Source organism: Vanellus vanellus, assembly GCF_965231255.1.
Source record: "Vanellus vanellus genome assembly, chromosome: 6".
Lineage (NCBI taxonomy): Eukaryota > Metazoa > Chordata > Aves > Charadriiformes > Charadriidae > Vanellus > Vanellus vanellus.
The window spans coordinates 819,149-845,640 of NC_138911.1; the positions used below are offsets into that span (position 1 = coordinate 819,149).

Sequence of the window (26,492 nt, forward strand, 5' to 3'; positions counted from 1 at the left end):
GGATGCCATTGAGGCCATTGCAGAAAGTGCTTTTAAAACATCTCTCTACCCTGTCATCCTGTCCTTTGAGAACCATGTGGACTCGTGAGTATCTGGTGACTGGGGACCAGATGTGGGAGAAGTGTGTTCTCTGTTGTCCAGAGCAGAAAGTATGCAGGCACGTGCTGCTGGGGTTTCAATGAGTGCCTGAGCTGAAATGAAACATCAGTTGACATTTCTGAAGCAACCGAAGGTGGGTCAGAGCTGAAAGATGAGCCATAAGCTGCAGAGTGAGAGTGACCACAATTGTGCAGCCTTTTAGCTCGGGATGGCAGAGTATGAACAAACGGGAGTTGGCCTGGGAAGGGACTTCAAGATCTGCATAGCTGTCTGGGTGAAGGCAAGAGATGGTTTTCCAACTCGAGTACATAGATCTCGAGATGGTTGTTCATGCTAAGTTCTGGATTTGGTCATCTGGTTTCCTGATCACTCCTGCTTGATCCCTTTTTTTGTTAGGCCCAAGCAGCAGGCGAAGATGGCCGAGTACTGCCGAACCATATTTGGAGATATGCTGCTGACAGAGCCGCTGGAAAAATACCCAGTAAGTGGAAGTTGGGTAAGGAGGCTGGTGGAGAGGTCTTTCTGAAAAAAATGTTCACTCCTGGTGCTAGGAGATGCCACAACAGATACAAGGACTGTGAAAGAGAAGGTGATGCCATGGACAAATAAGTCTGGTTCGTAGGGGTGCGCAACATAGTAAGTGGATGGAAGACCTCTCAGTCGCAGAGGTTTTTCTAAGCACTTCTCTGACTCTGCTCTTATTTAACGCTATGCGACCTGAGTGGCTTTGGAAATGGAGCTCTAGGTAACCAAGTCGTCAGTGTATTTTTGTACACAGTACTGTTTCAAATCTGTCTGCCAGCATTGGCGTTGGAAAGAAACAGGAACAAGGGCTTAGTAGCATTTCAGGCTCTTCCTATCAGTGCATCTCAATTCCTGTTACCGACCTGGAAATACTCCCTTCCAGGCACAGATGGGCAGGCCAGTGACACGCACAGCTTTGTGCTCGAGAGTAGCTGAGTAAAGGTCCCCATCTGCTTGTCCCTAGTCAAGAGCTTATTTGTACAAGCATGTTTTTTGTGGACACAATGACGTCTTTGGTGATCCCCATGCACGCTGCAACTTCAGCTGCCGTGTTAATGGACACTGATTTACAAATAACAGACAGTGTCTGGGTTCTGCAAAGCATGAGGCAGTTCCTTAGCATACGTAGTGGAGAGGGGAGCTGAGACACCTAGCCCAAGCATCTATTTTCAGGCACTGAGATCAAAAGAAGAGGTGAAAGGAAGCAGTGAGCAAATGAGCAGTGGCCCACTGTCCAAAGCTGTCCAAATTCTCCTTGTCCAGGCAATGGGGAGAAACAGGGAGGGTGGGTGAGGAGAAACAGTTCAGGGTATTATCTAAATTATTAATAGGCCTGATGCTATCTGTTACAGGGGGAGTGTAGGTCGAGAAGCAGTCTGAGTCACACATCCTTGTCTTGAGCCACCTACTCTGGGATCTTTTTTTCAAATCTGCTGCAGGCAGAGTGTTTAAATATGGCCTGAGTGCTGATCTAGGACTGGGGCTCTGGGATAATGAGAGAAGTAGGTGGAATAGGTGGAATGTGAAAACCAGAGGTGTGTGGATGCCTTCGGGCCATGTAGATGGTTTTTTTAGCTGTGGTGCAGGATGGGTGGCTGAGAACAGGATGGCATGTGCAGGCAGCAGAACATGAGAGGGCTGAGAGGTGCAAAAAGCCTGAAATGAAACTGAAGACGTAGAAAAAAGTCATGTAGATAGAGTGGGGTACGCTGGCAGATGGAGAAATTAAAGTATACAATGGGTGAGAGATGTGTTCATGCACCAGTAAGTGGCCAGAGGAATGGTACTGGGAGAGACAGGAGAGATGAGTGTTTGAATTCTGTCTTTGTCATGCAAATTTAGTATGAAGTTTATCTGTTGCAGCTGAAGCCAGGAGTTCCTTTGCCGAGTCCTAAGGATCTCTTAGGGAAAATCTTGATTAAGAACAAAAAGAACCAATCTATATCTGGGAAGAGGCAGAACTCTTTGAAGAAAGGGAGGAATGTGGAACCAGAAATCATCGAGCAGCCAATGCCAACGGATGTTGAAGATACTGGTATGTCTGAAGGGAAAATGGGACTAGTATAGCTAGATGAGCAAGTCTGGCCCACTGGAGACCTTCCAAATCACCCAATACTAGCTTGAGGCAAGCCAATACCAGTCATTAATTCGGTTATCTCAAGAAGCAGCTTAAGCTTTGAAGAGCAATTAAATCTTCAGAATATTTTCATACTCTTCATTCCAACCAAAAAAGACAATCAACTTATGCCCTGCCCATCAGTCAGCTCTTCTGCCTCCTCTGAGGCATGTGGCTGCACAAGTTGGTAATTCATTGATACACAGTGGCTATTTGTTTCGTGGAAGAGTGGATAATTTTTTACTGCTTGTAGCTCTCTGATAACCACAAATTCATCATGGCCTATTTCTTCACTGTGAGGTTCTTGAAGGTTTATAGAACCTTCAGCCCCACTCTCCTCCCCTCCTCCAGTCTCAAGGCTGTCACCTCTTGGGCTCGGGGAACCTATGGTAGAACAGTGAATTTTCAGTCCCTGTCATGGTAGGAGCACATGAAGTGATATGAAGACAAGGTGAGCGCCGCTACAGAGCACCTAAAAATGGACATTTATTCCCATGAATGTGTGCGACCTTGGTGGGGTAAACAGCGCTGTGATTGTCACTCTTGGGGTATGAGGGAAGCCTGCAGGAGGAATGATTCGGTCCCTTGAGTGTGCTAGTCCAGAGTGTGCTAGTTCGTATTTGGATTTGGCTAATAAAATTGTATGATTTTTCCACTTCTCATTCCTGCATGACTTGATGCTGAGGATTTGCAGAGCTCTCCCTTGCCAGCAATCTTCAGTGTCTTGTCTCAGTGTGCTGCTGCTACGTACTGCTGATGAGGGCTGTGTGTGCTTAGTATGGGCAGGTGATGTGGCTGAAGAGGAACCAGAGGAAGAGTATGAACATCTTGGAAACCTGGATGAAGAGGAAATTAAAAAGATGCAGTCAGATGAGGTACTGTCACTCTTGTTTCTGTTCCTTTTCTAGTTTGTTTTTTTTTTTTTTTTTTCTGGCCTCCAGTTTTCTCCAGGGCCTCACCATATTGAATAGAGATGAACCCAAAATGCAAAGGGGAGTGAACAGTGCTATGACCAGCTATGGCTTTCCTTCCCCCATGCAACACGACTTTTGCAGGAGAAATTGAATAAGAGAAATTATGTTGCAAGCATAGAGAATATGGCAGAACAGTTATTATTTCTGGCTCTGCCTTTGATATTCTGCATGATTTGGAGATAATTGTTTGCCTTCAGGGTGTTTGGAGAGGCTTAGCCTTAGTCTGATAAAAGTTGTTACTGAAACATGAAGTGCTGCCGCTGAAGGGGGAAGGAGGAGATCAGCATTACCTTAAATAATAAAAAAAAAATGCATTTCCCATTTCCATCTCCTAGTATCACTCAGAGAGGAGGGAAAACAATGTTCCTGGTTTGTCCCAGACTCCATGCCTTGAGAGGTTAAAGAGGTCCTGGGCTTCTTACATACTGGTACCATTCCATATGCCTCAGTTTCGTTTTGTTTCCAAGCTACTTAGAAACTCTGTGCCCCTGACTACACTGCCCACAATGTAATTGTAGGACCGGGAAGCCAAAGAAACCGGTGTGCTCTGGTCGGAGCAGCCACCAGAGTTCTGTGATTGTGAAGCCCAAGTGTGTTTTGTTTCATCTCTAGGAAAGGTCTCACCATCTGTTTTCTCTTGGATTTTGTTTTCTGCTCAGGGCACTGCTGGTTTGGAGGTGACAGCGTATGAGGAAATGTCCAGCCTAGTTAATTACATACAGCCTATCAAATTTGACTCCTTTGAAGTCTCTGCCCGTAAGTCAAACCCAGTCCTTTCAAAATCCCAAGTATTTCTGTATGGCCAGGAGAGTGGTGCTTTCAGCTGCTGCTGTTCTCCACCTGCCTTTGTGACTTCCTTTCACCCATTTTCTGTTGTGTTCTCTCTCTCCCACAACACGTGGGATGTCTCGTACACTTCCCTTCTGTCCTCCTGCCTGTAGTAAGGAATTGGTAAGGAGAAGACAGGGCTATGTCAGATACTGCTCCCAGTTATACCTGTAAGGATGAAAGGAAACAGCCTAGAGGCTAGTGACATCTCTGTGGGCATGCCCAGCTATTCTTAATGTATGTGACTGGCCTTCCTCTCCTGTGGTGACTGGAAAGAGAAGCATCTCTAATGCTGAAAATGCACGCAATTTCTTTATACACAAGAGGTTCCTCTAAACAGTTCCCACATTTGGGTCTAGCTTTGAGTGTACTGGTTTGAAAGAAAGAAAAGAAAAATAAAAAAATAGGGGAGTGAAGAAAGGGAAACTTGACAAAATAAAGAACTTTGTGCAAGACTTTGAATATTTGGATTCACTTGGAACTAAAACTTCAGGCAGGAGCTATTCTCTAAATGTCACTGAAATCCAGGAATATATGGGCAAAATTATTGCCATTGAAGCTTTGTGAGCCCATCCTGTCTGTACTCCATGAAGTTCCTGTCCTGTAGTGCACAACCATTGTCTCCCTGGTAGAAACAGATCACCTTTTATGGAGTATTATTTTTCAGTCCCTTTTCAAGGGACCGGAGAAAGGTAAATTGCCTTGATAGAAAACAGCACCTGGTAGAAAGTGGGAATAAAGAGCCCAAGTGCTGCTTCGGGCCATCAGGCCCTGCACACAAAGTGGGGGCTGGGCATGCCTTTCTTCTAAATGCTTTCTTATCTTCTGTTTCTAGAGAAGAACCGCAGTTATGTCATCTCTTCCTTCACTGAGTTGAAGGCTTACGATCTGCTAACCAAGTTCCCTGTGCAGTTTGTAGAGTATCCTTTTGGCGACCTTTGTCCAGTGCAGTTGGTTGTATGGAGTACAAGAGCTAATCCGAAGCATGGGTATGGCTGAGGCATATCCAACTGCCTTCTGGTTTCAGGACCTAGTAGGCTCTTCATCAGAGATATAAGTGTGCGGGTGGGACGTGGCATCTTCCAGGGTGGCTTGGGGGCTGTTCACAGAGATTCTTGACAGGCTGCACCCTACTGTGGTGAACGCCAAGGCTGACAGATGCCTGTCCTTAAGTGGAAAGGGTATGGGAAAGGAGCCTGTTGCTGCCAGGGCCTCTCTTACTTCTTGTCTGGAAGGCTCTGAGCATTTGGTAGCAGAGCTTAAACAATTTTCATAATCTGAATATGTGAGCTCGCCCCAGGGTACACAAGGAGTGCTCCAGACTTGTTTCCAATACAGCAACTGTAGATATAACAAGCGACAGATGAGCCGGATTTACCCCAAAGGCACCCGGATGGACTCCTCTAATTACATGCCCCAGATGTTCTGGAATGTCGGCTGTCAGATGGTGGCACTCAACTTCCAGACCATGGGTGAGTGTCACATTGTCCTCCAGCTTCTGAGTGGCTGAGGCTGTGTGCTCATGTTCACTCTCTTCCTTCGCTGCTATTTCCTACCACTGCTGTTTCCCTGTATGCATTTATTCCACGTGCCTTCTCCCAAAGGGGTGGTGTTCTTTTACTTAGTCTCCCCCAGACCAGAAGCACTTTTCTAGGCCCAGCACAAACCTGGCACACAGAGTCCGGGATGCCAGTCCTACACCTCTGTGCACACACGTGGACTTGCTGTCACCCAGTGTCTGGGTACCATCTCTGCCTGTCCAGTAACGTGGTGTCGGGCTAAATAATGAGCACAAATGCATCAGAAGCTCCTGCTTTCCCTGAGCTGCTTCCTCTTCGGCAGGGCAGCGGGCAGAGCTCCATCTGGCTGCAGGACCAGCCCCTCTATGCTATTATTTCCAGTATTTTGACCTGAACAGGGAAGGAGGGCCTTTCCTTGTGGCACAACCAGCATGAGAAGGAGACAAAGAAAAGCCTCTAGAGAAAGCCATTCCTTACCCCTCTTCCTTCCTCTGTGCCTTAGGTATAGAGAGTGTGGGAGACTAGCTGTAGGATCAGTAGGAGAAAAAAAGAAACAACTTAAAAAAGAGAGAGAGTGAGAGATTGGTTATGAAGAGGATATCATACTGAAGACAGGTGCAGAAACCACAAGACCATGTTTTCAAGAGAAGTGGCAGAGGAGAAGATGGACTGAGAGGAGACCCAAAATGAAAGGGGGGAGTAGAGGGGTTCAGACAACGATTTATTTCACACCCAAAAATAGGTACTTCTTAAAGTAGGTTTTAATTTAGTTCTACTCATGACTTATGGTGCAATCATAAGCAAACGACTTACCTTTCTTACAACAGCTGCTGTAATATTTTTCCCTGTAGGGTGCTGAGAGGCTTAATTAGTTTTTGAGATGGCTTTGTGAGCCTTTGGCTAGCAGGGACTGTGAAAGTACAGCATCTTTCAGCTCACTTGTGGCACACAAGCCACCTGATGAGGTCCCACAGAAATTTTTCTTATTGTGTTCCTCTCTCAGATGTCCCCATGCAGCAGAACATGGCTCTGTTTGAGTTCAACGGACAGTGTGGCTATCTGCTTAAGCATGAATTCATGCGGCGTCCAGACAAGCAGTTTGACCCCTTCTCTGTGGACCGCATTGATGTGGTGGTGGCAAGTACCCTGTCTGTCACGGCAAGTACAAACCACGGTGCTGTTCCTCCCCTGACAGCCAGTTCCTGGCACCATGTATATAACTGGCATCTATGTCCCCGCTATTTATTACCCAGTAGGGTTCTTAGTGGCAAATGAACCCCGAGAGTCCTGTGGGAGAGCGTTACCATGGCGACTCCCAGTCTTTTCACTATTTTAAATTAATCATAATCGCATGAAAATGGAAAATTAGCATCTGCCACACAGAAGAAGCCAAGGCTGCGATGGTGGGGAGGGAGGAGGTTGGAGGAAGTGCTGAAGCAAGAAACATGGGTGGAGGTAAAAGAAAAAGCCTGTTGTGGGTTGGAAGCTGCAGCGGAAAAGATGTTTTGGGGTGGGAGAGTGACTTTGGGGTGAAGGTATGGGTGTGTTCTTCTCTTTTATTCTTTTCAGCAGTTTCTAATTACATTTCTGCTTGTTCATAGATACTCTCTGGTCAGTTCCTCTCAGACCGCAGTGTGAAGACATATGTGGAAGTAGAGCTGTTTGGGTTGCCAAGGGACACGAAACGCAAATACAGAACCAAACTGACTTCCACTGCCAATTCCATTAACCCTGTATGGAAAGAGGAGGCTTTTGTTTTTGAAAAGGTAATAACATTTGATAGTAATTTAGACAGAGGATCCTTAAAGATCCTGTTGGCCATAAGCACTGCCTCTTGAGAGGTCAGCGACAACAAAAGGGACTCCCTTCTGGAGATCTTGGTCATGGCTTTAGACACACAAAGCATTAGGTGTTGCTTTCTCAGATAACATCCAAACAACAATATCCAAAACAACTCTCCATCAATATTTCCCTGAACAGACAAGAAGTAGCTGGGAACATTTCTGGAAATAACAGGCATCAAAAGTCTCCCATTTGTGATGCACTTCAGACTGAATTGACTAATCAGCTTTGAAAATTTCAAGCACCAGGAAGCAGAAAGGAACTGTATGTCTGTGGTTAAATTGTAAATGAGAAACAGACGAACTGAAGAAGTAATAGGACCAGAGGGAGGTTTTCAGTTGTGCCAGAATACAGAAAGCTGTTCTGTTTGTCCACAAGAATTCAGTGGTCACTAATCCAGCTACAGGGTACGGGGAAGTTAAGACAAAGGTGATAGTAATGTTTGGCCTTTCTGCAGGAGCAAAAAAATACATTACACAATTCACCTCTGTCAAGCACACTGTGAAATAGCAGATATTTTCAGCCTCCTTGCAATGTGGTAGATAAATATTATCCTCATTTCAGAAAACACTTTTCAGGCTGCAGTTCTGGCAGAATAATTTTTAGTTCATTTTATGGCAGAAGAAAACGGGTAAGAAGGAAGGCAAGAGCCCTTATGGCAAAGTTACCACTCTTCCTAAATTATCCTGCCGAGTTCAATCCCTGCTCTGGTGAACTGCTTCATGGAAGCTGTGGTTTGGGGGATTGTTGCCCCGTTTTTTCTTTAGGTGGACTGCCCTCTTGTGATCCCTTGCAATCTCTCCTCTGGGAAGCCTGTGTTTTGTGGCGTTTCTGTCAATTCATTTGTGTCTGTGATAAACTGTAGCCTTAATTTACAAGATGCAGAAATAGACAGTGACTCCCTTAGAGAGATGGTATTGTTGTTTTGGTGGAAGGCGGAGAGAGTAAAGTTCTACTTAGTGAAGCCAGTATGCTGTTAGGAGTTAAGAGGTGAGGACCCTGGTGCCTTACTCTTTTTTTTCCTTAGATCATGATGCCTGAGTTGGCGTCTCTCAAAATTGTGGCTTGGGAGGAAGGAGGGAAGTTCATCGGTCATCGTGTCATTCCCGTTATTGCAGTGCACTCAGGTAAATTTTGTGGAAATCCCTTCAGCTTTTGTGCCCTTGAGACCTATGCATTGGAAGCTGTGAAGAAGATACAAACATCTGCATATTTTGTTACATAATCTCCATTCCTGTAGGCAGTGGAGCCTTCAAATTCATCTTGTTATAGCCTTAGCTTAATTCCATAATATGTTCACCATTCCCTCCTGTAAAGAGAGACTTTGTTTTACTGTTGGAACACAGACAAGAAAGGACAGATTCTGTCAGCTTACCTCTTCTGCTTTGTTTTCAGGCTATCACCACATTTGTCTCCGCAGCGAAAGTAACATGCCGCTCACCATGCCTTCTCTGTTTGTGTACCTGGAAATAAAGGACTACGTTCCTGATGCTTGGGCAGGTAGTACGCATTGCAGTGTGCGTGGGGGGTGCTCTGGCTTTGTCCAAACTGTGATCCAGAAGCATTTTTCCAGCCCGGGGGGTGCTTTCCTGCTGCACCCTCAATTCCTCGTCAGGGTGGGACATGAGCACACGCCAGCATCCTGTCACACCCTTGCTTTCACCAGAAGAGCGGATGCATGCACTGTAAGTGTGACTGGTTCCCCATATGGGCCGAGGCACACACGCCTGACCTGCAGTGCAGATGTAACTGTCTCTCTGGTTTGGAATGGGTCAGTCTTTTTACTACTTTTATTCAGAGGCAGGGAGAGGTTTCTGTGAGCAAAGAGGTGATAACTATCAGGGACTGACAAGAATAGGGTTTTAGGGAGCACAGGAGTTTTCCTCTTCCCCGTGTGAAGAGAGGGAGATTCTTGCTGGTACTGAGATAATGGTGATCTTCCTTTAAAAAGGGGATGGTCAAACAGCAAGAGATGAATCAGGAAAGAAGCCCCACTGGAGGTATTAACAACAGAACTTTTTAATGATCATGAACAAAGCCATGCAGAATGTAACAGCATCAGCCACACAAGTTCTCCTGAATACTTCTCATGTTTACTCTCTCTTCCCCTGTGTTCATACAAATGAACCTCATTCATGGGGGAAATCCTGTGAAATTGACGGTTTTAACACATACTTGTAAAAAAGACGAAGTTTATACAGCATTGGACTGGAATTGGAGCAAGGAGCTGTGCAGGTTAGGGAAGTCTTAACCTGGCTTTGGATTTTGGGAGAAGTATGCTCTTTTCAGCTTCATAGAGCTGCCCTGAGCATCAGCTGTGAGCCATCGCCTCAGAAAGGGACTGAGGTAAAGACGGTCCCCTCCTTTTGTTGTTAGAAGTCGAGAATACAAAATATCCCTTCTCCACAATTTCCTGTCCTAGGCCAGGAAGGAAAGCAGAAGGCAAGGAAAATCAGAGTGCAATGAGTTATTTGATAATCTGAGTAAAGATCTCCTCTTTGTTTCTAGATCTGACTATTGCTCTCTCCAACCCCATTAAGTTCTTCAGTCTGCAAGACAAGAGATCAGTTAAGCTGAAAGATGGCTCGGTGGAGGTAAGTTTTTCCCAGTTCTGTCATTGTCTTTAGAAGATGTTGCATGAATTCAGCCTGAAATAATAGAGCTTTGCTTTATCTCTGATCTTTGTTTTAGAGGTTTGGCACGCAGAGGAACTTCCCATCTGCTGAAACTAACGGGATACCAGACTCCACTGGGAAATTCAGCGCTCCTCTTTCTAATGGGCCTGCAGGTAAAGCTGTGGGCATGGGTTGAGCTAAAAGTAGAAGGGAAAGCCTGTACACTCAAAAGGCTGGAAAGAGACAGTGCTGGAGGCTGAAGATCCTCAGTAGTGGGGTCAGAACCTCTCAGGCCAAGTCACCAACTTAAATTTTGGTGCTTGTCGTTAATGGCAAAAGTTGTAGTTATCCCCTGACTCTTGGGCTGGAGTGAGTGTGATGTGCACGCTGCTTTTACTCCACAACAGGCAAGTAGCTTCGGTTATCTGCTGAGAATACGAGGAAGCAAGCTGAAGGCCCAACTGGCATGAACATCGTCTTTCCCCTCCAAGGCAGGGCTAACGTATTGGGGTAGTGCTGCTGTTTCCTGGACTGTCTTGCACATCTGCTGAGGACTCTGTAGGTGACCTCAGTTTTCCAAGTTCAGCACAGAGTTCCCAGGAGATAACTACAATAAGAGGAAACCACTCTCCAAGGACAAAGTGGCCTGTGGCAGAGATGTAGTCTCTCATCTTAAGTGTGAAATTGGAGGTTGGATATTGATTTTGGTCAAAGACACGATAATTCTGGGTATTTGAGAGGCAAAGGTTTTAAGATCTGGCTTGGCTTTATCCCATAATACCTCACTGCTCTTTGTTGTTCTTTTCAAGGGTCTCTTTCTGTAGATTGCTGTTGATTCCTGACATTTTAAGTATGTTTAGATCCCCCTGAAAACTCTGTGTCTTATGAAACTGTGCTTGTACCAGTGTCCAGTTGTATAATACTTGGGAGCTTTAAAGATTAGTAATTATATTCATCAGCTCAGATGAACACTAAACTCGTTATAAGATCCATTACAATTTCAGAGTGAACAGATCCCACATTTGGCATTCTACAAGAGCGGGAACGAAGCACAGTCCTGTGTTTTGACCATTAACGTAATAAGGGCTACTTAACTATGACCAGTCACGAGTTGAAAAAAAGTTATGGATTTGCTTTAATAGAAATCAAAAGACAAAGTCAGCATTTATTCCTAGGTTTAAAGAAGCTCTAGCAGAGAAAGATCTTCCTAACAGTATGTTTGTTCCTTTCATACTGACACTTTCTTGGCCTTACAAAACAAGAGAGCCAACAAACGTTAAATGTGTGGTATTGGTGCAAATGCCAGAAGGAATGTTCCTCAAACGTGCTGCTAATCCAAAGTAACTGATAAAACAATTTCAGGTTAGGTAAGAGCATGTCCCCTACCACACACTTAGATAACCTCATTCTCCTCTCTTGTGTTTTATAGTAATTGACAGCTAATTAGTGTTTCTTCTGTATTAATTGTATCAACGTGATTAGTGTCCTTTCAAATATGTTGCTATCAAAACAATCAGTTTTCTCAAATTTCAGACCAGAACGTCCTTCTCACCTAATCAAAACAAGTTTACGTGTGCCAAATCTTCACTAGCAATATTCAGCTAATACAAAGCAAATGTCCTTTTTCTCTGGCAAGGCAAAGAATCCTCTTGCCTTTCTACTGTGCCTGTTAACAAAGTTCCCAAGCACTTAAGCATCTCAGCAGCTTAATTAATTCCTTCATATTCACACCAGCATCCTTCATGTGGCCCGTGTTCTCGATGAACTCTCTACTGTCTGTCTTCAACCTGAAGATCCAAGATAGAACATAAACAGAAACATCTTTTGTGATTTCAGGAGCAGCAGCTTTCGCCAAGGATGAAAATGTGATAGAAGTGATGCAGATTGCAGGTAACTCTCGTGCTGTTCACATGGGCTGTCAGTCGTCTTACGATCCCTCTCTGCCCAATTGTTCTCTGCAATAGAGATGAAGCCTGTTTTGCAAATTAAAAAAGACCTGACCCAACCCTGCCTGTTGTAGCCAGCACTAAAGACAAACCACATGAATCTTTGGGCTCAGGGACCCAGTTTCCCTGCCTGTGGCACCATTTGCCCATTTTGACAATTGCCACAGTGTGTGGCGAGCTCTCAGGCCGGGATTGAGCTCACAGCAGGTCTCAAGGAGTAAACCGGCTTGAAGTTGCCATGGTCTGTGCATTACAGAAGCTGAGGCACTGTCATCTGCACAGGTAGGTCAGAAGAGCTTTGGTCTGCTCCAGATTTAGCCCTCTGCGGCCAGTGGTTGCAGCAACACTGCAGCAAGTCTGCTCTGGCCAGATTGGATGGTTCCTTTACCGTGACTAAACCAGAGGTGATGTGGCCACAGGGAGTCTTGAGCACATGTGCACCCTCTGTAAGAATGTATTGTGCACCTGCTTCTCTGTGTCTTAATGCAGCGTGATACAAATCAATACAAAACACTAATAACCAGCGTGCCTAATTATACAACAAAACTGAAGGCACAAGAGTAAACCTGTTGCACTCAGGATAGGTTGCCAAAGTTTTGTTTTTAAAAGTTATTCCTGAAGAAAAATGTTCCCCCAGACAGAGCTATGATTACTTTAAATATGTATTCTGGTAAAAAGCATCACATAATATGGAAGCACAATGGGCTCTGGTTTGAGAGTCTAGACTTGCATTTAAGCCGTTCCTTGTATTTCCTCAGTATGAGCCTTTTGGAAGGAGTTGATCCGGCACAGCACAGCATTGTGTTGCAGGCACACCCACAAGTTCTGTTAATTTTTACCCATTCCAAGCCAAAAAAAAAAAGTTACTTCTCCTGAGAAGATAACTCCCTGTAGTGTTTCTGCTACAGATAACCACATCTGACTGACTCGCTACTGCCAGATAACAAGTTCTCCCAACAGTTCACGGGCATCCTTCCCCTCTCATTTTCATCTGCCTCAAAAGCCCTTTCATTTATTCCTCACAACTGAATAAGTGCCAGGCGTTACACCTGGAAGGGATGAAAGCACCTGTCATTGTAACTCAGTTTTGAAAAAAAATCAGTAATGAAATAAAAAAGCTTTTCCCTTATGATTAGAGCTGCCAACTAGCTTAACAATTGTGCTATCTTTGGGATACTTAGAATTGCGGAAAAGGGTGCAAGGCACAAGACAGACAGACTGGCACATCATCACTGGTGCGTTCCTCTGGCCAAAATACCACAGGGCAGCAATTTTGGCCATCCCCATGCCAGGCATCCACCAGATGGTGAACTGAGCTGCGTGTGATGCTGAAAAGAGGGATGAAAAGCTGAATGAAGCTCTGAAAAAATCTGTCTGACCCCAAAAGGCATCGCAGCAGGTTGAGAAATGTTGGGTGAGAGAAAAAAGCCTCTCTTTATTTTGTATTTTAGAGCCTCAGACAGCCAGCCTTGAAGAACTGCAGCAGATTAAGGTCTTTCTGAAGCTGCTGAAGAGGCAGGAGAAGGAACTGAGGGAGCTGGAGCGGAAAGGAAGTAAACGGAGGGAGGAGCTGCTGCAGAAATATTCTGTGCTGTTTTTGGAGCCTGGCTTCTATGGAGGCAAGAAAAGGATGCTGCATGCTAGGAAAACCCAGAAGAAGAGGTAAATATGGCACAGGGTCTCCAGCAGGGCCTGCCCCATGGGTCACCTCCCCTGCCCAAAGCAGAGGGATCCCCAAGAGAAACACGGGCTGCCCTTCTCTGAAGGAAGCATGGAGTGGTGCAGGCATCCACGTCTCCCTGGGTTTATACAGTGTCGGATGTTCCCACTGAGGGGTGGGTAGGAAGGTCAGGATTGTTTCAGCATCTCTAGAAGCAGCACAGCTGCTGTATCTGTTCTGCAGGAGTTTGACAACAGGTGACATTGGTACATGTGCAAATCCTGTAGAAATGGCAGAAAGCATTGATAGCCGAGTTACGGAACTGAGGGAGAGGCTGGAGATGGACCTCATCCAACTGGGGGAGGAACACCATGACGGGATTCGAAGAAAGAAAGAGCAGCACGCCACAGAGGTAAGGACTGCAAGTGTCAACAGAAAACGTAGTCTAGGAGAGCCCTGCAAGGACAGCCTGGAAAACCAAGTTCCCCACTAAACTGTGAGACTGGAATTGTGGCCATAGGGCAGAAAACACCCCTCAGAGCAATTGTCAGGTCCGTGCAAGATAATTGAGAATGTAGACAGTGATGCTTATTTGTTAGAAGCTATAAAAATCCAGCAGAAATGTTTTTTTTAAAGGTCTGCAATTTGAAAAAAATTGAGAAGCAGTCCTGGAGCACATCAGGCTCCATCTGCTTAAACTCTTCCGATAGCTTAGCTTGGGGTTAACACGGCGTTTATCGGCTTCGTGTGCTGCCAGGTGCCAGCTCTCTAGGAGCACTGGGTACATGAGGCTGTACCACGCTTCTCACGGCTCCCTGGTCGATGCTGTACCGTCAGAGCTAGGGTGACACACAGGTATGTGGAAGCCCCGCAGGTTCACCAGTGGCAACCATCGTTAAAGACATGCTGTAGGGGCAACCAGGCTCAGAGCTGTCATTCATCCAGGACAGATGAGTGTGGGAACAGAGCAGCCGTTCCCGCATCCAGGCTGATAAAATACAAGCTTTGCAAGAGACAGGTGAATCTGGTGCTAATTAGATACGGATGGTGTGCTGTGTCTCATCTTGGTTTATTTGGTTTTGATCGTGCTTTCATCCCTTGAACAGCAAATTACCAAGATAATAGAGCTAGCCAGAGAGAGGCAGACAGCTGAGCTGAAGGCACTGAAGGAGTCATCAGAAAGGTAAGCTTAATATTTGAATAACTAATAATGTGTAGCTGTTATCTGGGGTTAGCATTTTCTGCTAGATCTCAAAGCACTGTACTACAGACAGCGAGCAAATACAGGGGAAGAGAAGCGTTTCTTTTACTTCGGTGAGATGCGACAGAGCGTCTCACACAGTGGCAGTGGTGGGAAGACACCTCTTGTCTTGCGATCTCCAGAACAGCGTTCATGCCACGAGGCACCAAACAGGGTACTAGCGCTCAAGCTGCAGTAAGTAGCCTCAACTGACTAATTCAGAAAGATTGAGAAGGCTGCTGGTCACTGGATGTCATCACTATGTGCTGTAGTCAGTACATCACGTAATCCCTTCCAGGGACCGATCAGCTCAGTCTTCCAAGTGAATTGAGCATCTTGGCTCCGGTACTTAAACTGGCAGAATCAATTCACCAATTTCTAGCCAGGCATTTATCCATTTGTTCTTTCAGTAACATTGTCCTGAAGCTAAAATCCTCACTCATTCCTCCTTCCTATTAAATCCTCTCTCAGCTTTTAGTTGCTAAGTCAGGCAAAACTTCCTCTTTTCATGTCCTCCATCAAGACAGATTGTTTCTCTCAGCAGATCTGCATATTCAGACAAGACTAAGAAAAACAGGTGGAGTAGCTAGGTAATGGTTTGCTAACAATACCATGTCATTTAGTACAGTCACAGCTGGCTTTGAGGAGCTCCAGAAAGATTTAAAGATCTTGAGCAACAGGCAATAAAATAGCAGTTAAATTCAGTATGAATAAATCCAAAATAATGTGAATGGAAAAAACCCACCATAGCTCAACTGTACACAGGGATGAGCTATTGTCACTCAGGAAAGAGATCTTCAGCTGCTGTACTTCTCTGAAACAGCTCATCATCCACAGTTCTGCAGTGCCTAAAGTGGCAAACAGAATTTTTGGAATTGTATGGAAAAAGAAAGATTCAAAGTCAGCATTATGCCACTAGACCTATCCCATAGTGCAGTCACCTTTTCAGTATGCCATCGAACACCAAGCTTTGAAAGAGCAAGGAGGGGGTGGCAAGGAGCGTCAGCAGTGAGGAGTAAGAAAAGAAATTAAATAGGACTCAGCTTGGAGAACAGATGATTGAGGGGGATGTGACAGGAGTGTGTAAAATCATGAATGGTATGGAGAAGAAGAATAGAGATACGATTACTGTTTTTCGCAAGAGAAGATATGTGGGGCAGCCAGTGAAGTTCTTGGGGAGTACTTCTGTCACACAGCATCTCAATTCAGTTCTTTTCCTCTCAGGGCAAGGAGCTGGGAAGTCCAAAAGTAGAGCTGGAGGATAGGTGGGAAACTGGGAAGGTGGAGGAGGGAAAAATTACCCTATGCTTGGTCTTTCTTACGCTTCACTTAAGCATGTGGTCCTTCCACTGTTGGAGGCAGGACAGCAGAGCGACGGGCCGCAATGCCACGGCCAGTCTTACATCGGCCTCAGGAGCTGTGCTGTGGTAATCACTTGGTTCGTGGCTGGCCAGGGTGAAGCAGTGGCAGTGTGCCAGCAGCCTCCTGTGCTCTGGCGCCAACACCTTCCTCCGGCTGTCTTGGCACGTTCTCTGGCCTGCAGTTAGCATGTTTGATGGCTCCGTATGCCTCAGTCAGGGGCACACAGTGCTGAGGTTTTCTGGATTTTGGTCTTTCATCTTTCCTATTAATTGATCAAATGCCTTTTAAGTGTTTATGGTTTCTGCTTTGCAAGTCACATCCCATAGGTATGCGCCTTTCTGCTTGCTTCAGGTCTTCTTCTTAGCTCTCCTATACAGCCATGTAGTTCCTTCTTTTTTCTTTTTTTTTCTTTTTCATTTAGCAGCCTAAGTACTTTCAGCACATCTCCTGCTGGTCCAGAGGAACCCAATGTAGGTACACAGTACAACCTAATTATATAACACGTGTATACCATCTATTTTCTCCTGTGCTTTTGTTATGACTCACTTAAAAAAAAAAAAAAAAAAAAAAGAAAATGTTACAGGACTTAAAATATTCTCAAGACTTAGGGCTTTCTTCTGCACAATCACTCAAACTTTGCTCTTCTGGAGCATAGAGCACTCCAGAGAGTAAATGTGGAGCACTGTTTCAGTCTCTGGGGTTTGTAATCAGTCCTGTCGCTCACAGCACTCTTTTCTCTCCACAGCAATATTAAAGACATTAAGAAGAAGCTGGAGGCAAAGAGAGTGGACCGAATCCAAACCATGATGCGGAATACTAGTGACAAGGCTGCTCAAGAGAGGTACTGGGGTAGATGTTAATAGGCTTGGTGGCTTCTGGAGCTTTCTCCATAGGCTTCGTTTGTTTGGGTAAGGCAGTCTGCAAGATTGGTTTCACTTACTGGACTTTGGAATAGCCTGAGAGGAGTAGTGCCTTAGAAATGCCCCCTGCCCCGCCACAGGGAGTAGGAGCTTATATGGAAATGCAGGGGGAGGTTATTAGAGATGGAGAAGTTGTATCTTGAAGACAAACCTCCCATGCACCCATCTCTTTGGCTCTCTTATGTTGTATGTAAGCGTCTTACTGATGTGACGATACACCTTTCAGTCCCTTCAGCTGAAGCCTAAGAGCACTTCCAAATACTTCCTGCCTACCCTTATGCCTTGGTGGGTATTTATCTCCCCCGAGAATCAAAGGCAGGTCTTCCCCGGCCTCTCTAAAATCTGGGGTGATCTGTTTCAGCAGTCCTCTCGCTTAAGAGGTTGTGTTTAGGCATATAATGGCTGCAGCCTTCCTTCCCATTCACATTGTTATAAAACTAATAGTGGGGTACTGAGCCTGTGTCCTCAAGTACTGCATGATATGAGTCAGTTGCAACAGCTTCACGTGTTCAAGGGTACAGAAGAGGGTATGCTACCGCCTTTGCTTCCAGCTCATAGCAAGGGGTTTTTGCTGCTGTAAAGCGGGGAAAAAAATAGAATTTTGCATTCAATTAGTTGGCTTATGTCTCAGTCCGATTTGAATAGTGTTTATTTGCCTTTCCTAAAATTATAGCACCCTCTCAATGTGGGAGGACGCTATGAGAATGTAACACACTTAGCTGTCTGTGTGGGTACGGGCAGTCTTGGCTTACTGTATGGCACTTTATCAGTATTGATAAACAGGTTTTATATAAAGGTAACAGATGGATTATAGGTTTTTTTACATTTCCTTTCTTTAAAGGTTGAAGAAAGAAATTAATAACTCTCACATTCAGGAAGTGGTGCAAACAATCAAATTGGTAAGTTCTCCTGTGACAATCTGCCACAGCATCTCTGTTTCTGCAAAGTAGGAGTGTCTGGTGTACATCATCAGCATGTCTCAGACAGAGCACGAGTGCTCTGAAGCATTTACAGCCCATTAAATGGCTACTGCATCGAGGACGCTGAGTGTGTAATCCAGACAGCCAAAGTGCAGCAGAAGACAGCTACTACCCTTACTAAAATCCCGCAGGTCCGTAAGGGTCTAGTCCATCCTCCCACCTGGTCAGAGATGCACTGCAAACAGAGCTGTCCAGAATATTTTGCGTTTCTAAGGCAGGGATTTTTTTGAAGCAGTGTACCCCCACTGCAAAATTTTGCAAAAGAAGAGACCCTAAGGCTCTCATCTCTGCCCTTCAGAGAGCCATCCCCTTGGGGAGCAGACTGCGCATGTTTGTGCGTGTGTGTCTGTGCGTCCGTGTCTGTCCGTGTGCATCTGTCTGTCCATGCGTGTCTGTGTGTGTGTCTGCGTGCGTGCGTCTGTGTGCATGTCTCTGTGTGTGTCTCTGTGTGTGTGTCTGCGTGCGTGCGTCTGTGTGCGTGTGCGTGCATGCGCGTCTGCATGTCAGTGTGTGCGTGTGTGTGTGCATGCGCGTCTGCATGTCAGTGTGTGCGTGTGTGTGCGCATGCGCGTCTGCATGTCAGTGTGTGTGTGCGTGCATGCGCGTCTGCATGTCAGTGTGTGCGTGCATGCGCGTCTGCATGTCAGTGTGTGTGTGTGTGCATGCATGCGCGTCTGCATGTCAGTGTGTGTATGTCTGTGTGCGTGCATTCGCGTCTGCATGTCAGTGTGTGCGTGTGTGCGTGCATGCGCGTCTGCATGTCAGTGTGTGCGTGTGTGTGCGTGCATGCGCGTCGGCATGTCAGTGTGTGCGTGTGTGTGCGTGCATGCGCGTCTGCATGTCAGTGTGTGCGTGCATGCGCGTCTGCGTGTCAGTGTGTGTATGGCTGTGTGTGTGCGTGTGTGTGCGTGCATTCGCGTCTGCATGTCAGTGTGTGCGTGTGTGCGTGCATGCGCGTCTGCATGTCAGTGTGTGCGTGCATGTGCGTCTGCATGGCAGTGTGTGCGTGTGTGCGTGCATGCGCGTCTGCATGTCAGTGTGTGCGTGTGTGTGCGTGCATGCGCGTCTGCATGTCAGTGTGTGCGTGTGCGTGCATGCGCGTCTGCATGTCAGTGTGTGCATGTGTGCGTGCATGCGCGTCTGCATGTCAGTGTGTGTATGGCTGTGTGTGTGCGTGTGTGTGCGTGCATTCGCGTCTGCATGTCAGTGTGTGCGTGCATGCGCGTCTGCATGTCAGTGTGTGCGTGTGTGCGTGCATGCGCGTCTGCATGTCAGTGTGTGCGTGCATGTGCGTCTGCATGGCAGTGTGTGCGTGTGTGCGTGCATGCGTGTCTGCATGTCAGTGTGTGCGTGTGTGTGCATGCGCGTCTGCATGTCAGTGTGTGCGTGCATGCGCGTCTGCATGTCGGTGTGTGCATGTCTGTGTGTGTGCGTGTGTGTGCGTGCATGCGCATCTGCATGTCAGTGTGTGCATGTCTGTGTGCGCGTGTGCGTGCGTGCCTGCATGTCAGTGTGTGCATGTCTGTGTGCGCGTGTGTGTGCGTGCGCGTCTGCATGTCAGTGTGTGCATGTCTGTGTGCGCGTGTGCGTGCGTGCGCGTCTGCATGTCAGTGCGTGCATGTCTGTATGCGCGTGTGTGTGCGTGCATGCGCGTCTGCATGTCAGTGCGTGCATGTCTGTGTGCGCGTGTGCGTGCGTGCATGCGCGTCTGCATGTCAGTGCGTGCATGTCTGTGTGCGCGTGTGCGTGCATGCGCATCTGCATGTCAGTGCGTGCATGTCTGTGTGCGTGTGTGCGCGTGCATGCGCATCTGCATGTCAGTGCATGCATGTGTGTGCATGCGCGTCTGCATGTCGGTGTGTGCATGTCTGTGTGTGTGCGTGCATGCGCGTCTGCATGTCAGTGTGTGCATGTCTGTGTGCGCGCGTGCGTGCGTGCGCGTCTGCATGTCAGTGTGTGCATGTCTGTGTGCGCGTGTGCGTGCGTGCCTGCATGTCAGTGTGTGCATGTCTGTGTGCGCGTGTGCGTGCGTGCCTGCATGTCAGTGTGTGCATGTCTGTGTGCACGTGTGCGTGCGTGTGCGTCTGCATGTCAGTGTGTGCATGTCTGTGTGCGCGTGCACGTCTGCATGTCAGTGCGTGCATGTCTGTATGCGCGTGTGTGTGCGTGCATGCGCGTCTGCATGTCAGTGCGTGCATGTGTGTGCGTGTGTGCGCGTGCATGCGCATCTGCATGTCAGTGTGTGTGCGTGTGTGTGCGTCTGTCTGTGTGCGTCTGTCCGTGTGCATATGTCTGTGCGTGCTCATCTGCGTGCATGTGTCTGTGTGCGTGTGTCTGTGCATGCATCTGTCTGACCATGTGTGTCTGTGCGTGCGTGTCCGTGTGCATGTCTGTACCTGCGTGTCTGTGCGTGTGTCTCTGCGTGCATGTCTGCGTGCGTGTCTGTGCGCGTGCGTGTCTGTGCGCATCTGTCTGTGCGTGCATGTCTCTGTGCATGCGTGTCTCTGCGCATCTGTGTGCGTGCGTGTCCGTGCACGTGTCTGTGCGCGTGCATGTCTGTGTGCGCGTGCGTGTCTGTGTGCGCACCTGCGCATCTGTCTCCGCATCTGTGCGCGTGCGTGTCTGCAGGTGCGTGTCTGTGCGTGCATCTGTATGCGTGCATGTCTGCGTGCATGCATGCCTGTGGGCATGCGTGTCTGCGGGTGTCTGTCCATGTGTGTCTGTGTGCATGTATGTTTGTGTGCATGTATGTTTGTGTGCAGGCGTGTGTCTGTGTGCATCTGTGCGTCTGTCTATGTGTGTGTGTATGTCTGTGGGCGTGCGTGACTGCGTGTGTGTATGTCTGTGGGCGTCTGTCTATGTGTGTGTCTACCTGTGTGCGTGTGTGTATGTCTGTGGGCGTGCGTGTCTGCGTGTGTGTGTCCATGGGCGTCTGTCTCTCTGTGTGTGTCTACCTGTGTGCGTGTGTGTATGTCTGTGGGCGTGCGTGTCTGCGTGTCCATGGGCGTCTGTCTCTGTGTGTGTGTCTACCTGTGTGCGTGTGTGTGTGTCTGTGGGCGTGCGTGTCTGCGTGTCCATGGGCGTCTGTGTGTGTGTGTGTGTCTACCTGTGTGCCTGTGTGTATGTCTGTGGGCATGCGTGTGCGTGTCCGTCCATGGGCGTCTGTCTGTGTGTGTGTGTCTACCTGTGTGCCTGTGTGTATGTCTGTGGGCGTGCGTGTCTGCGTGTGCGTGTCCGTCCGTGGGCGTCTGTCTCTGTGTGTGTGTCTACCTGTGTGCGTGTGTGTATGTCTGTGGGCGTGCGTGTCTGCGTGTGCGTGTCCGTCCGTGGGCGTCTGTCTCTGTGTGTGTGTCTACCTGTGTGCGTGTGTGTATGTCTGTGGGCGTGCGTGTCTGCGTGTCCATGGGCGTCTGTCTCTGTGTGTGTGTCTACCTGTGTGCGTGTGTGTGTGTCTGTGGGCGTGCGTGTCTGCGTGTCCATGGGCGTCTGTGTGTGTGTGTGTGTATACCTGTGTGCCTGTGTGTATGTCTGTGGGCATGCGTGTGCGTGTCCGTCCATGGGCATCTGTCTGTGTGTGTGTGTCTACCTGTGTGCCTGTGTGTATGTCTGTGGGCGTGCGTGTCTGCGTGTGCGTGTCCGTCCGTGGGCGTCTGTCTATGTGTGTGTGTCTACCTGTGTGCGTGTGTGTATGTCTGTGGGCGTGCGTGTCTGCGTGTCTGCGTCCGTCCGTGGGCGTCTGTCTATGTGTGTGTGTCTACCTGTGTGCGTGTGTGTATGTCTGTGGGCGTGCGTGTCTGCGTCCGTCCGTGGGCGTCTGTCTATGTGTGTGTGTCTACCTGTGTGCGTGTGTGTATGTCTGCGTGTGCGTGTCCGTCCGTGGGCGTCTGTCTGTGTGTGTGTGTCTACCTGTGTGCGTGTGTGTATGTCTGCGTGTGCGTGTCCGTCCGTGGGCGTCTGTCTGTGTGTGTGTGTCTACCTGTGTGCCTGTGTGTATGTCTGTGGGCGTGCGTGTCTGCGTGTGCGTGTCCGTGGGCATCTATGTGTGTGTGTGTCTGCCTGTGTGTGTATGTCTGTGGGCGTGCGTGTCTGCGTGTGCGTGTCCGTGGGCATCTATGTGTGCGTCTGTCTGTCTGTGTCTACATGCGTGTGTGTCTGTGTGCGTCTGTCTGTCTGTGTCTACATGCGTGTGTGTCTGTGTGCGTCTGTCTGTCTGTGTCTACATGCGTGTGTGTCTGTGTGCGTCTGTCTGTCTGTGTCTACATGCGTGTGTGTCTGTGTGCGTCTGTCTGTCTGTGTCTACATGCGTGTGTGTCTGTGTGCGTCTGTCTGTGTCTACATGCGTGTGTGTCTGTGTGCGTCTGTCTGTGTCTACATGCGTGTGTGTCTGTGTGCGTCTGTCTGTGTCTACATGCGTGTGTGTCTGTGTGCGTCTGTCTGTGTCTACATGCGTGTGTGTCTGTGTGCGTCTGTCTGTGTCTACATGCGTGTGTGTCTGTGTGCGTCTGTCTGTGTCTACATGCGTGTGTGTCTGTGTGCGTCTGTCTGTGTCTACATGCGTGTGTGTCTGTGTGCGTCTGTCTGTGTCTACATGCGTGTGTGTCTGTGTGCGTCTGTCTGTGTCTACATGCGTGTGTGTCTGTGTGCGTCTGTGTCTACATGCGTGTGTGTCTGTGTGCGTCTGTCTGTGTCTACATGCGTGTGTGTCTGTGTGCGTCTGTCTGTGTCTACATGCGTGTGTGTCTGTGTGCGTCTGTGTCTACATGCGTGTGTGTCTGTGTGCGTCTGTGTCTACATGCGTGTGTGTCTGTGTGCGTCTGTGTCTACATGCGTGTGTGTCTGTGTGCGTCTGTGTCTACATGCGTGTGTGTCTGTGTGCGTCTGTGTCTACATGCGTGTGTGTCTGTGTGCGTCTGTGTCTACATGCGTGTGTGTCTGTGTGCGTCTGTGTCTACATGCGTGTGTGTCTGTGTGCGTCTGTGTCTACATGCGTGTGTGTCTGTGTGCGTCTGTGTCTACATGCGTGTGTGTCTGTGTGCGTCTGTGTCTACATGCGTGTGTGTCTGTGTGCGTCTGTGTCTACATGCGTGTGTGTCTGTGTGCGTCTGTGTCTACATGCGTGTGTGTCTGTGTGCGTCTGTGTCTACATGCGTGTGTGTCTGTGTGCGTCTGTGTCTACATGCGTGTGTGTCTGTGTGCGTCTGTGTCTACATGCGTGTGTGTCTGTGTGCGTCTGTGTCTACATGCGTGTGTGTCTGTGTGCGTCTGTGTCTACATGCGTGTGTGTCTGTGTGCGTCTGTGTCTACATGCGTGTGTGTCTGTGTGCGTCTGTGTCTACATGCGTGTGTGTCTGTGTGCGTCTGTGTCTACATGCGTGTGTGTCTGTGTGCGTCTGTCTGTGTCTACATGCGTGTGTGTCTGTGTGCGTCTGTCTGTGTCTACATGCGTGTGTGTCTGTGTGCGTCTGTGTCTACATGCGTGTGTGTCTGTGTGCGTCTGTCTGTGTCTACATGCGTGTGTCTGTGTGCGTCTGTGTCTACATGCGTGTGTGTCTGTGTGCGTCTGTCTGTGTCTACATGCGTGTGTGTCTGTGTGCGTCTGTGTCTACATGCGTGTGTGTCTGTGTGCGTCTGTCTGTGTCTACATGCGTGTGTCTGTGTGCGTCTGTGTCTACATGCGTGTGTCTGTGTGCGTCTGTGTCTACATGCGTGTGTGTCTGTGTGCGTCTGTCTGTGTCTACATGCGTGTGTGTCTGTGTGCGTCTGTGTCTACATGCGTGTGTCTGTGTGCGTCTGTCTGTGTCTACATGCGTGTGTGTCTGTGTGCGTCTGTCTGTGTCTACATGCGTGTGTGTCTGTGTGCGTCTGTCTGTGTCTACATGCGTGTGTGTCTGTGTGCGTCTGTCTGTGTCTACATGCGTGTGTGTCTGTGTGCGTCTGTCTGTGTCTACATGCGTGTGTGTCTGTGTGCGTCTGTCTGTGTCTACATGCGTGTGTGTCTGTGTGCGTCTGTCTGTGTCTACATGCGTGTGTGTCTGTGTGCGTCTGTCTGTGTCTACATGCGTGTGTCTGTGTGCGTCTGTCTGTGTCTACATGCGTGTGTGTCTGTGTGCGTCTGTCTGTGTCTACATGCGTGTGTGTCCGTGTGCGTGCAGGTCTGTGGGCGTCTGTCTGTGCGTGCGTGTCTGTGTGCGTGTCCATGCGTGTCTGTGTGCAATCTCGCAGTGCTTCCTTAGCACTGGAGTTCAGAGTCGCAAGTACTGCACAAATAACTTGGAGCCAGCAGAAACTGTTCCGAATTGGGAATGAGGGGGATACTTTGGCGTGTGCTCTATAACCCTGTGCCTTGCCGTTACAAGCTGGGGATGGCTAAAGCATTTGTTGATAAAAACTTAAATATGAGTGGGTTTTTTTAATTTGTTCTTTTTAAAGGTGACAGAAAAGACAGCCAGGTATCAGCAGAAACTGGAAGAGAAGCAGGCAGATAATCTGAGAACAATCAAGGAGAAAGAAAGTCAGGTAAAGGCAAAGATGAAGTTTGGGGTCAATGCTGTTTCTCAGCACAGTAAATCCAAAACGCTGCAGGGGATCAGTCTTCCGTGCGCATTCTGTAATTGATGCTACACTCATCCTCCAAACACTCACGCGCGCGCTTCAGACGCCCACTCCTCAGTATGCTGAGAAAATGAATGACTTGGAAGGTGGTTCTACAGGAGCCTACACAGCTCTAAGTCAGAGGTGCTGCACTCCTACACTCCCTGTGCCAGCACTAGCATTCATCTGAGCATACAAAAGCCCCTAAATTTAAAGTGTGGTGGAAATGCATTTTTAGAGGAGATGAATCTCATCCCTGAGGTCCTCAAACTCTCAAAACGCACTCGTGCTCTTTCAGGGTTGATACGCGGCAAACGTGCAGTCCCAATTCAGCAAACTGTGGTGCAAATCAGATTAATGAAAGCGGAGACTATTGCTGATTTACATCTTCAGGGAAGCCAAAGACTGCCCAGGGGTTAGAGCCAAGTCATTCAATATAGGGTTGAGACCAAAATTGTGAAGTGCTAACATTTCATTATTAATGTCTCAGAGCAGTTTTTATACCATTCTCAGCCTGACACCTGTGTTTGGAGAATGATTTGAGGTCTCTGTTTGCAGCTCCAGCAGGAGGCACTGGCAGAGTATGAGGAGAAGTTGAGAGGTCTGAATATGGAGGTGCAGGAGGTGGTGAAGAACTATGCCAAAGCAGGCTTTCCTGGAGAGCCAGAGACCCAGAAGGAAGCAGTTCAGAGTGTTCCTGAGGGACAACAAAGCTCTACAGAACAACTGGAAGAAAAGATCCCAGTGGCAGAGGTGTCGAGGCTTACAATAGCCACGCTGGAGCCCCCAGGAGCTGAAGCAGATGTCGAGATTGAAGAAAGCGTATTATGAGATGCTTCCCTTACTTACTGTTCCATTTCAAGAAGGTTTATGGAGGTATATTGTGAAGTTAAAGACCAGCTTGACAAACTACTACTATCCCTTTCCACTCTGGGGAACTCCTGAAATCCCTCAGGACTGTACTACTTTATTATTACATCGGTCTAATAACTGATGTTATTAGACATCGGAAGCAGTCTGAAGAGATCACCCTTCAGAGAGTGCTTTGCTCTCTGTCTTCCACAGCCTTCGCACTGAGGTATTTAAGCAGCGTGGAAGGGCCTGTGGCTGGAGACAAGCTCGTTGTTGGCATTCACAGCAGCATCTACATTAATACTTTAGTCTGGATTCAGACTTCGGTTTTTAGAATAAGTTCCCCTCATCATTTATCACACACATCACTTGAGAGTGCTCTCAGCACTAGACCCCATTTGAATGAAGTTTAACTGCAAGACACTCTCCGGTAGCCCACCCAATATGCTCCTACCAGCTGAGAGCTACCCCAGAATAAACCCTACTGAAATACGTGTAAGTGTGGGTGGCAGATGCTCCACAAAAACTGTTGTCTTCTAAAGCGGTGTTCCTTCTGGCACCACTACCTGCTAATGCAGTCACAGCCTCTGGTTATAGGCAGTCAGTCTGATAGAACCTCATACCATTTTTTTGTCAGTGTGCCACTTCCTGACACAAATAATGTTAGCTTTTTAATTGATCCCCCCCCAGCGAGGTGAGGACAGCTTTCAGTACACAGGTATCCACACAACATAAACCAACGCTTGCATCTCTGGAAATGGGCATTACCTGCACGGTAGTGTTTCTTCTTTCTTTTCTTTCTAACCTCCCCTTATTCCCAGGGGCTGACTCTCACTCTCAAGTCTAACTTTGACTCTCACAGGCCTTCAGGCATGTTCTCAGATCTGGATCCATATCTCCTGAAGACCCTGCCAGTCTTGAGC

At 47.9% G+C, this 26,492-nt stretch overlaps 1 protein-coding gene across 1 annotated transcript in view; it reads left to right on the forward strand.

Annotated features, from left to right (window-relative positions):
• PLCB2 (phospholipase C beta 2) overlaps window positions 1-25,640 on the forward strand; it is a gene marked incomplete at its 5' end in the record, with an annotated part of 49,788 nt that extends 24,148 nt beyond the window's left edge. Inside the window, 21 exons of the mRNA XM_082484811.1 lie at window positions 2-84; window positions 496-580; window positions 1,987-2,158; window positions 3,017-3,114; window positions 3,873-3,969; window positions 4,877-4,961; window positions 5,389-5,513; window positions 6,565-6,719; window positions 7,163-7,327; window positions 8,431-8,530; window positions 8,799-8,903; window positions 9,912-9,997; window positions 10,095-10,191; window positions 11,855-11,908; window positions 13,416-13,626; window positions 13,868-14,036; window positions 14,731-14,807; window positions 16,972-17,067; window positions 17,988-18,045; window positions 24,556-24,642; window positions 25,276-25,640. Of these exons, the coding sequence (XP_082340937.1) occupies window positions 2-84; window positions 496-580; window positions 1,987-2,158; window positions 3,017-3,114; window positions 3,873-3,969; window positions 4,877-4,961; window positions 5,389-5,513; window positions 6,565-6,719; window positions 7,163-7,327; window positions 8,431-8,530; window positions 8,799-8,903; window positions 9,912-9,997; window positions 10,095-10,191; window positions 11,855-11,908; window positions 13,416-13,626; window positions 13,868-14,036; window positions 14,731-14,807; window positions 16,972-17,067; window positions 17,988-18,045; window positions 24,556-24,642; window positions 25,276-25,548 (2,478 nt within the window). The 3' untranslated portion in view covers window positions 25,549-25,640. The remainder of the gene's footprint in view (window position 1; window positions 85-495; window positions 581-1,986; window positions 2,159-3,016; window positions 3,115-3,872; window positions 3,970-4,876; window positions 4,962-5,388; window positions 5,514-6,564; window positions 6,720-7,162; window positions 7,328-8,430; window positions 8,531-8,798; window positions 8,904-9,911; window positions 9,998-10,094; window positions 10,192-11,854; window positions 11,909-13,415; window positions 13,627-13,867; window positions 14,037-14,730; window positions 14,808-16,971; window positions 17,068-17,987; window positions 18,046-24,555; window positions 24,643-25,275) is intronic.
• Window positions 25,641-26,492: the final 852 nt, after the last annotated feature.